At 32.2% G+C, this 11,096-nt stretch overlaps 1 protein-coding gene across 1 annotated transcript; it reads left to right on the top strand.

Moving 5' to 3' along the window:
* The first annotated feature begins 3,092 nt into the window (after positions 1-3,092).
* On the top strand, positions 3,093-5,436 carry LOC129956566 (uncharacterized protein PF3D7_1120000-like). The gene is made up of 2 exons (XM_056068495.1): positions 3,093-4,586; positions 5,419-5,436. The coding sequence occupies exons 1-2, from the start codon at positions 3,093-3,095 to the stop codon at positions 5,434-5,436; spliced, it is 1,512 nt and encodes a 503-aa protein (XP_055924470.1).
* Positions 5,437-11,096: the final 5,660 nt, after the last annotated feature.

The following is an 11,096-nucleotide window of genomic DNA, read 5'->3' as shown; positions in this document are numbered from 1 at the left end:
GTCTTTGAGAATTAATTTCTGAGACCTGAATAGAGAAAATAACTGATGAGTTCCAACTGTTAAACTTGAAACCCCTTCTAAATTGTCTGAATTTTAGAACTTAATCGATAATTATTACAGTGTCCATTGCGAAATGCATATTGTTTAAATTTCATGTAGTAATTATTGAGTGTAATTGTAAAACTTACTCATTCGCATCAGTAAAAAATTATGCAAATTTATTTTTTCAGGTATAGTTTCTACGAATCTAACAAAAAAAAATGTTTAGTCGGCTTTGAAGATTTTTAGATATATAAATAATTTGGTTTACAATCCTTATATTATAAATGATATACCATGCTAAAAATAACTTATCAGATAAGTGTAATTTATAATATGCATCTCAAACATTCTTTTTCGCTGTTTACAATGTAACGATTTTTTTTTTTTTTTTTTTTGAAATTCCAAAACAAAGCAAAATGGAAATTTACCTTACTGCATTAAAATAGCAATTAACGATAACCCGCCGTGGTATAATTAAATCAATATTCTCTTTTTTAATGAAAGTTAAAGGGAATGATGACTGGTATTAAAATTTCAGCTTCTTATTGGAGGGTTGGAAACTCGAATCCGATTACTCCTAAGAGCCAATGAATGATTAGTTTCATTAAATTCTGTAAAACCTAATCTTCCTGAATTAAAATTTGGAATTTATCTTTCATTTCTTTGTGACACATATACTATATTATTTGATGACTAATTAGAACCAATGGAAATGTGCCTCCCCCCTAAGTTTCTCGTATAAAATTGCAGAACTTGAGTAAGGCCACGGATGCTTGCCTAGAATTGCTTACAATAGTTAAGAAATGCAGCTTTTTGGCGTGATTCTGTAGTTTGAATATGCATTTTGAACGACTTAGATCACCCATAAGATCGCATACCATTCTTCATTTCATTGATTTAAATAATGGAGTTTAGGAGTTAGCAGGAGTAACAATACATACAAAAGTACAGACAGACAGCCAAAAAGATTTCCAAATTCAGGAAAATAATGTAGTTTAGATTGTGCAGCTAATATTTCGTTTTGTAGTTACCGAGTTCATTTATACACGACTAAGAAAACAGACAAACTTCTCTTGAATGGATTTCGTTCAAAAGTTGACAGAAATCTAAAAGTGTAATCTTATTTCTATATTTTGTCAAGTCAGTTTAAAAGCAAATGAAAATGTTCAAACCTCTAGATATTTAATATAAATTGTTACAACATGGCACTGTAAAAACGTTTGATTAATTAAAAATTATAGATCATTTTTTTATATCTAACATTTAGAAATACAATCCATAACTTTGAATCACACATTGACATGACCTTTAATTTGTGTCTAAATACATCATCATCATAAAAATCACCTTCTTTATGTTGATTTTACGGGGTGCGGTGGCCTGGTGGTAATGTTTCGGCTCATGAGCCGTAAAGTTTCAGGTTCGAAACCCCTTATTCCACCGAAGAGCCGTCGTGTAAGGGGATCTGTTGCACGTTAAATCTGTCAAGGCCAAACGCCCTCCCGCTGGTGTGGAGAGGGGGTGCCTGCTCAGGTGTCGTCCTCGTCATCTGACCACGGTTCAAAATTGCGAGATCCGTCCCAAAACAGCCCTAGTGTTGCTTAAAATGGGACGTTAATATAACTAAAACTAAACTTATGTTGGTTTTCAATATTGTCTTGAGATCCTTGGTGCCCTTTATTCACTAATACGACATATATATGCCTTGGGCAAATCAAAAATGTGGAATTTCTAAATATTTAATTCTGCTACTCATCAGATGGTTTTGCAAATAGTTAATTCAAGAAATATTCTGATTTCTATTTTGGGCCTTGACCATTGAAGAACCTAACTTTGAATTTTGAATCTGAGGACACTTTACGTTATCATGACTTTAGAGATATTGCTTTAAATATTCGAATCTCAATTCCACTGTAGATTCTTTTCCTTTACTGAAGTTTCGTATATAATTCAATCATATAATGTTCGCTACAGAAATTGTAAGTTACATCTGAGTGGAATACAAATGTGATATTTAAACTTCTAGAAACAGTTTCACATATCCATCAACCCCCATAGTAAATATTCGAAATATCTTATTTATTTGACTCTATTGCTCCTTTTCTACAATCACTACATCGAATTCCTGTGTCCAAAACCACTATGCAGCGTAATCTTTAAATCAATTTTCAATATCGTTTTCGAATTCTAAACGGAGTGAGAAAGTTCAAAATGTTTAACATTTAAATACATTAATTGCATTAAGCTTTTTCTATGCTAGGAAGCGAATTTAGAACTAACTGAACTTTTAAAGCAAAGGAAAAAAACCGCAGTATAAATTTTCAAAAACTTAAAGCGCCGCGATGGCCTGGTGGTAAGGTCACGGCTTTAGAACCAAAGGGCTTCAGGTTCGAGACTGATTCCATCTATGAAACGTCGTTTAAGCGGGTCTGGTGCACGTTAAATACGTCTGGGAAAAACGTCCTATCATTGGTGTTAAATTTTGAAGAGGGAGTACCAGATCAGGTGTCGTCCTCGTCATCTGACCACGGGGTTCAAAATTATGAGGTCCGTCCCAAAATAATCCTAGTGTTACTTTAAAACGGGGCGTTAATATAACTAACCTCAAAAGCAGAAATTCGATACAACTCAACTCTGGCATGAGGCTGGCAAAGCTTTCAAAGCCTTATCTTTGAATGGCTGAAATCTTTGTATCTTAATTGTAATTGGTGAAATTTTGCAATATCATAATACATCGCTTCGTCGAGGTATTTCATATTTATGATTATAATTATTGTTAAAGCATTGTTGAATTTCCAACATCAATCCTCTCTTCTACCAATAGTAGATCTCCCCTAAAAAAATCGCCGGTTGTTATTACTGCATTGTTTATAGATCTATAAATTAGAAAGTCTGAATAATATTTAGAAATTGGGAAGATGGATGAAACTAACAAATTTAAAGAACGTTCGAGGAAATCATATATTTTTAGAAGTAAAATTCTAAAGAATATATTTAATGGAATTGTTGGCCTTTCTGATACATTAAAGAACTCCGTCATAACGTTAGGAATGAATCCTGAAATTTCCGATTCTAATATATCCCTAAACTGCGTTCACGCTTCGGATGACGAAAGAAAGTCAATAAAAAAGACTGTTTCGAAAAGTAACAGACATTCTGATACTAACAAGGATGTAGATGGATTTAGTAATCCTTTTGCATCGGAAGTTTGTATCGATATAAAAGCTCCAAGACTCTGTATTGGTAATTGGAACGGAGACTGTACTGAAGACAATCATGTTAATGCAAGAAAATTAATTTTAAATATGGTAAGTGAGGCAATTGCTTGTAGTAGCAACCAAATTCCTGAATCCTTCAGATTTCCTACTATTAGCACTAAGAAATCGGAAGATAATGACCAAAGCATTAGCAGTGATGAATCAGAAACATCAACCTCTACAATTCAATGTGTGGACAATGGATCCGAGACATCCGAAACTGAAAAAGACGACAACGAATCAACGAATTTCAATTCTAATGATCAAAAGGCAGCATCAGGTGATAATATTTCAGATCTTTATCCAAATCCTTTCAGAATTCTAGAGTTCAGTGATTCAGATTCTCGTGATTCAACTCTTAATTTTTCTGACAATGGTAAGGTATCTTCTCATTCCAATTCGAAATTTTCTGACAGCGACATGGAGTCTTCTCATTCCGATTTGAAATTTTCTGACAGTGACATGGAATCTTCTCATTCCGATTTGAAATTTTCTGACAGTGACATGGAATCTTCTCATTCCGATTTGAAATTTTCTGACAGCGGCAAGAAATCTTCTCATTCCGATTTGAAATTTTCTGACAGCGACATGGAATCTTCTCATTCGGATTTGAAATTTTCTGACAGCGGTAAGAGACCTTCTCATTCCAAATTGAAATTTTTATACAAGGCTCAAGAATTTTACTATGCAAATACATCAAACCCCTTAGAACGGGAAATGTATGCTCTTTTCCGTGAGTTCCTAGATTTAAGACGAGTAAATAAAGACGAGAGTCCAGTCATTAATCACAAAGCAGCCGCTACTGCAGAACAGTACTCTGGCATAGATCCAAATTTCAACAATAACCTAGAAGAGTCCGTCAGTTCTGATGAATCAGACGATACCGAACCAGATGTTATCTCTCCTAATGAACGAATACAAGATTCGGGAAAGGAACTTCGATACAACATGCGGAAGTTATCACAGTATAATGAATTTGAAGTTACTATTGACTACAATCCTGCATCAATAGAGCACGAAGAAGCATCCGTAAATTCTAATCAAACAATGAATGTCGATTCGGAAGCAATACTTGATGTTTTCAAGACAGTTGTTAAATGCTATCCAATAAAGAAATTCGAAATTCCTCCTTATGAATATGCTATTACAGAAAGCGCGCTGAGTGCAACAGGGGGAAAGCAGAGGGATTCTGACGCAAATTGTGTAATAAACGAACTTCATTTACCTGATAGTAAAAACCATCGCAAAACCTTAGAAGGTTGTTGCTCCAATATAGACAGTCATACGGTAATGGTTTTTGAAGTCGAAGACTGTTTCAGTGAAAACAGTAGAATAATTTGTGATTCTTTGATAAAAGAATATTTGGATTGTGCATTAAAAGTAAAGTTCTTGTTTATTACGCGAGTAAAAGACGTTTCAGTTGAAGATTACGAATCAAGAATGAGTAAAATACTTACCTTGGATGACGATCTTGGTTACTTAAGTGCAAAACTAATCGTAACAATCAATGATTGGATTAAACAATTCCAAGAAATTAAGCATAATTTACAAAATGTTGCACAATCGAAAATCAGAAGTCGTAGTATGCATCATATGGGAATACTTAGAATTTGTGTATTTCTGGCGAGAATTTTGCTAACTTTCACTTTTGGAAAACAATTCAAACTGGAAAAGTATGAAAGAGATTTGGTGCGTTATCACAAACAAAGAAACTGATACTTCCATTTTTAAAATTCATCAATAAGCAGTCGTAGTTTGTACCATATGGATATACTTAGGATTTGTGTATTACTGGCGAGAATTTTGATAACTTTCACTCTTGGAAAACAATTAAAACTGAAAAAATATGAAAAACATTTGATATTTTATCACAAATGAAGAAACATACTTCCATTTTTAAAATTCATTATACTGTACTTTTTAAAACTTCTTTTATCTCAATTATTGTTCTTTACGGAATAAGTGAAATGTTTTCTTTTAAATATATTTGTGACAAGGATGCTCTATTCACAATTATTTAATGTCGTTAAGTTAATGGATTAAATAAAATTACTCTCATAATAATAGATAAAAAATTTTTAATTGTTTCTTTTCTTACTGCATATTTTTGTCACTATAGGAAGACCCTACTGTCTGACTATAGACAATACTGCCTCCAAGGTGTTAATACCTAAAAGATTTTACGAAAGACTGCAATTTTTTTAATGTATGAAGTTTATGTAAATAAATAACCCTAATTTTTAGACAAATTGTTTTTTTACTTATTAGTTTCGTTTTTACCTTTGTGGTTTTATTCATTTAATCTTGATTAGAGAATAAATATTTCACAACTCTCAATAAATATTGTACTGATCTACAATTATGAATTAGTTCCAATCAAAGTTTTGTACATATTGTTCAATTATATTTATATATAACACTTTCGTACTCCAAATTACGCGATCTGTTTTTCAATGCTCGGTTTTTTATAATAATTAAAGAGTAATGGGTAATTAAATTGATTTATAAATTATTAAGGTTAATAAACAAATTAAGATGCATATTTTTCATTAATATTTATTTATTGTATTTAATTCGGAGAAAGGATTAGAATCAGTTTAATAATCTAACATACTGGGTGTTAAATTAAAATTGCATATTAACTATAAAGTATACTTTAATTTTTTTAAAAAATCTTGTTCTCGTTTAAAAGCTAGAAGAAAAATTTACTTCCTACTGGGTTTTGGTACTTCAAAATTTGCTTTGTTTTGGTACTTTTGGTTTAAAATTACATATCTTAGAAAAATAATAAATAATTGAAAAACATATGTTACGGCCAAAGCACGAAATTGGCCAATTCGCGTTTTGGCCAACGTTGCAGTAAACTTGCTGGCCAATGTCCGATCTTTTCTTGATTTCGGGCTTTGGCCGACCAATTCGCAATGTGGCTTGGGACGATCGCCCAAAGTAGGAAGAAAGAAATCAAGAGCAGGTTGTTTTACACACTGTTAAAAATGAAGTATTTAAAAATGAGTACTTCATTGTACTGTTTTTTTAAGTACAATTATTTAAGAAACGAGTTCAAATATAAGTGACACCTCTGAGTTAAAAATAAGCTTGTAATATATAAAAATGATCTCGTGTTATTCTGTTCTCATATTAAAGCCACAATAGAAATTATTCAGTGAACTTATATGCTGTAACAACGTGATATCGTGAAGATTAGATTTAAACCTTTCAAAATGACGTATTATATCCTGAGCAAATGCTTTGTTTATCGTGTGAGTACATTGAGTACTCAATTTGTCAACTACCTTCAAGGGTGATCCTTAGTCTTTTTCTGCTCCATACACCTAATGTTAAAGATCCTAGATCACATTTTCTAATTTCTAGGGCTAATTAAAATAAATATGAAGGAAAAATAGTTTTGTTCTTAATATTATTTAAAGACATTTCTTTGTTGGCGCCATCTGTCGAATTTCACCTACAACATGTCCTTATTTATATTGTATACATAAATACCATTATATTTATTTTAATTTACTCTTACTATTTTTCCCCCTTGTAAAAATGTTCGTATTTTATGAATCGATATTTCGGAAGAGAATGTAATCTGGGAAAGTTAGCATTAGGTCTAAGGGGCGGAAAAAGATTTAAGTTCACCCATAAAACATTTCTTGGTATACACCACTCGTGTGCGAGTTAACCTAGTCGGCAGCGCATTGGGATTTATGCAGGGTTTACACTCGGCTAGTTATAAGACGACCAGTAGGCAGCGCATGCTTAGAAAGGCTTAAAAATGCTGTTCGGTCGATGCCAAGTAATTGTTTCTATAGGACATCAACACGCAAAAGCATTGTATTTTCTAATGCTCATGCGTTTGTAGAATTTGGCAGTTTTCTAGGCGAGAAAAAATGGATTTCTTATAGATTTATTCCGACATTTTTTTGTTCTCTGTTTTTTCTGATATGAGGTTGCGTTTTTTTTTATTTTATTTTCAATTTCTTTCTTATAGTTTTCTAAATTTAGGTATCTTGATCTTTTTTTAAAAATTTTAACATGTCTCTTTGTATAAATATCCGTCCTTTTAAAACAATACGCAGTGAAAAAGAAACATTCAGGCACGCAAAAACGGCAATTTATAGCCAAGCATAGAATACCTGAATTCTATCTTATGAAATTGTGGCAAACATGAATCAGTTTCTTTCTGCGCATGCGCAGCCTATTGGCCGTCTTATAACTGGCCGAGTGTAAACCTGGCCATATATCCACTGATGGTGTTTTAAGATTTGAAGAAGTTAGAGACAATAACCTGGCATCAGCTAACCCTTCTCAGACTATGGCTGAAAAGAAAGGAAGAGAGGAGAATTGTGGTAAATCAACAGGTGTTATTGATTCAGAAATGCAGTCCGAATCTATTGTAGCTGCAAATAAGAGCGATAGGACAACTGACAAGGACAGCGAAACTTCTGCTTGTGATACTAAGGCAACTCAGCCAGGACTAGAAAAATCGCATAAAAAACGAAGGCGGCGCCGTGGGAAATCTGCATCAGATACTTCAGGGACAGGATCTCTCACGAGTACAGAATATGGAGGTGATAAAGACGATTCGTTTCTTGATAACGCTTTCTCAAATTGGAGAGATATGTTAGCTACACGCATATCAGAGCTCGAATCTGATCCGATAGCTGAGATATATGACGATATTCTAAATTCGGATTCGGATGTGAATCTTCATTTAACCTTTGACAGAAGAAGTAATAAATATGTGATAAAAGACCACAAGGGTAAGTCTGCTTCTAAAAAGAAGAAACAAAGAGTCACCTTCAATGTCGGAGACGGAAATGATCTTGATGATCCTGAAAAAAAGGAAAAATCTGTTTCGTTAAAAGTTAGTCGGAACGATCCTTCAATTCGACCTGTCATTTACATGGTGGACAAAACCACACAAACCGATCCCTTGCCAGAATCTCCAAATAATTCCAAAATTACTGATGCCCAAAGTAATACAACACTAAACTTGAGTTCAGACAATTTAGTCATACCTGACTTAACGGAATCCAATTTCACTCTTTCCGCTGACGAAACATATACAGAAATCATTTCGGATCAAAACGACATTTCCAAGAAGGAAACAGTTTTGACTTCCAGCTTAAGCTCCGTTGATGAAAGCTTCCAAAATATTACAGATGATTTTGTGCGAAAAATGAAAATTTCTAGTGAAAGATTTGGAGAGAGTTTTATCAAATCTCTCAAGAATGAAAAATTTCCTTGAGAGCTTTACTTTACCAATGTTCCTTTAATGTTTTATTCATTTTTAAGTAGCATGTTAACGACGATTTTACTACAATAAATATCGCTCAAACAACAACTGTATCAAGAGTTTTTAAGCAAACACATTCTTCATTAACTAAAGAATGTATATCAGTAGTTCAAAGCCCCGACAGCCAATGCAATTATTCAAAAAGCTGCTGACTTTCAGCTTTTAGAATTGGAATTTGGTGTTTTATGGTACAAAATCTGGTCTCGGATATGCTGCGTCAAACACAAGATTAAAATATAAAATTATGTAAAACATATTTAATAAGTAATAACAATTTCTATCAATCAAAGGATTTTAAACAAGGTTGTTGCTTTATTAAAAATCAAAAGAGAAAATGCTATGGCAAAGCTGAAAAGACAATCATATCTCAAAGGTTGGTAAAAATATCAGTTAAAATCTAAATTTCGGATTTTAAAAAAAATATTTCTAAGGAAAAGGAACAAATTTGAGAGAGGGCTGCTCTCCCACTAAGACCTGCAGGTCTAAAAGAATAGTTTTAAAATAGTATAAATGAGAAGAGTTAAAATCAGGCCAGTATATAGTTTAATTTTCGTTGCATGTCGCACACATTGGTATTGAGTAAGTGTATATATATGAGTATTATATGTGTGTCCGATTCGAAAGCATCAATTTTGTCAATCAATTTTCGTCAACATTATGTATCTGTCCGCAAACGTTCATGTTGGTATAATTCCGCCTATTCAGAGCTTTTGACCTTCATCATTTCTTTAGTGAAGGTTATTGAATTGTGTCACAAGATTCCTTTTTTTTTAAAGTTATTTTATTTGTTCTTATATTTCTATTGTATGTGAAAGCGTTCGCTACCTCCACTTACACCAGATATTTGAATCCTCTATCTACAATAACTGGATGACTCCTTTGCTATCCCTTAAGTAAAGTAGAGAAGGCGTCATCTAAGATAGATGGTTTGCTACAGTTCTATATTATCTATGGTGTAATGGTAGTCAACGTGTCATACTCTGAATCTCAAGTTCATTCGAATTCTGGTACTTTAGAATAATAGAACATCCGAGTTTCTCTTTCAAAAATGTGTTTTAAAAGTGTTGATTTTTCAAAGATGGTCTCTCAATGTTGATGGATACTAAGCAAAATTATGATCGGACATCTTTTGAGAGTTCTCAAAAACCACCTTGCTCCCCCAGAAGCATTTCGGCAAGAATATTTAATGAACAATAGCAAGCGATTCGGATATTCAAATAATCCCAATTAACGGAAGGGAAGGAACTTCGTAAGAGATGTTCAGACATCTGGGGCACACACCGTATTTTCGTTGAACGGTTATTTGGGGGTTTTCATTACTGAAAGTTGCACGAGTGAAAGCATCATTTTCGCTAAAAAATAATTTCAATAATTTTTAGTTTCAATTTTTTGAGCTAAAGAATTAAGCAACGGAAACGTAAGATTTCACAAATTCTTAGTATTTTCTGTCCTTTCTCAGAAAAGGTAAAAAAAAAAATGCATTTAGTTCTTCGGAGGTCAAACAAAGCTTTCGGGCTGTGTTTTATCCAATGATATAAAAAAATAAACTCTCTTTCAAGCTCGTGTGTTTACAACATCTTTCTATTTTGTACATCAATAAGAATTGTAATTTCTTTATCATAGGGTTTAAAAAATTTGATAAGCTAAACTACTAAAGAGTTTTAGAAACTGATTAAAGCTAATTTACAAAAAGGGGCATAAGATTTAATTTATTTGTGATGATTAGAGATGTTTTAAGGATAGGATATATGTTGAGATAACATTTTTATCTTTTTACAATTGTTTAAAGTTTTGAAATATGACAGTAAATAGTTATTTTATAAACTCAGCTAATTGATAAAAATGGACACGCAATTTAATTAAATTTGTGATGATTGTAAGAATGGGATGTTTATTGAGATAACACTTTTCATCTGATAATAGTTTAAAGTTTTGTAACCCGAAAATAGATGTTATCTTATTCTAAATACTGGACATTAATATAGTTTAAATAGACTGAAGCAGAATGTAAAGAGAAATCTCTTCTCTTCCTTACAAAACTGTCATATTCGTTATTTTTCAAGCAAAGAGAAATGGCTGAACATTTTTTTTTTTTTATAAAAAAAAACATTTTAGATCCTTCTAACATTTTTAGACAAATTTGAAAAACTTCGTATGATCAAATTTCAGGAAGACAATAACCATCTAAAATTAAATATTTTATCTTCAAATTTATAATTTCGAACTAACTCCTTTTATTAACTCAATTAATTAACTCATTTCGAACTAACTCCTTTTATTAACTCAATTAATTAACTCATTTCGAACTAACTCCTTTTATTAACTCAATTAACTCATTTCGAACTAACTCCTTTTATTAACTCAATTAATTAACTCATTTCGAACTAACTCCTTTTATTAACTCAATTAATTAACTCATTTCGAACTAACTCCTTTTATTAACTCAATTAATTAACTCATTTCGAACTAACTCCTTTTATTAACTCAATTAATTA

The sequence above is a fragment of the Argiope bruennichi genome, chromosome 11 (genome assembly GCF_947563725.1).
Source record: "Argiope bruennichi chromosome 11, qqArgBrue1.1, whole genome shotgun sequence".
NCBI lineage: Eukaryota > Metazoa > Arthropoda > Arachnida > Araneae > Araneidae > Argiope > Argiope bruennichi.
Note: the sequence above shows the minus strand (reverse complement) of the source record. Positions and strands in the feature narration are given on the sequence as shown.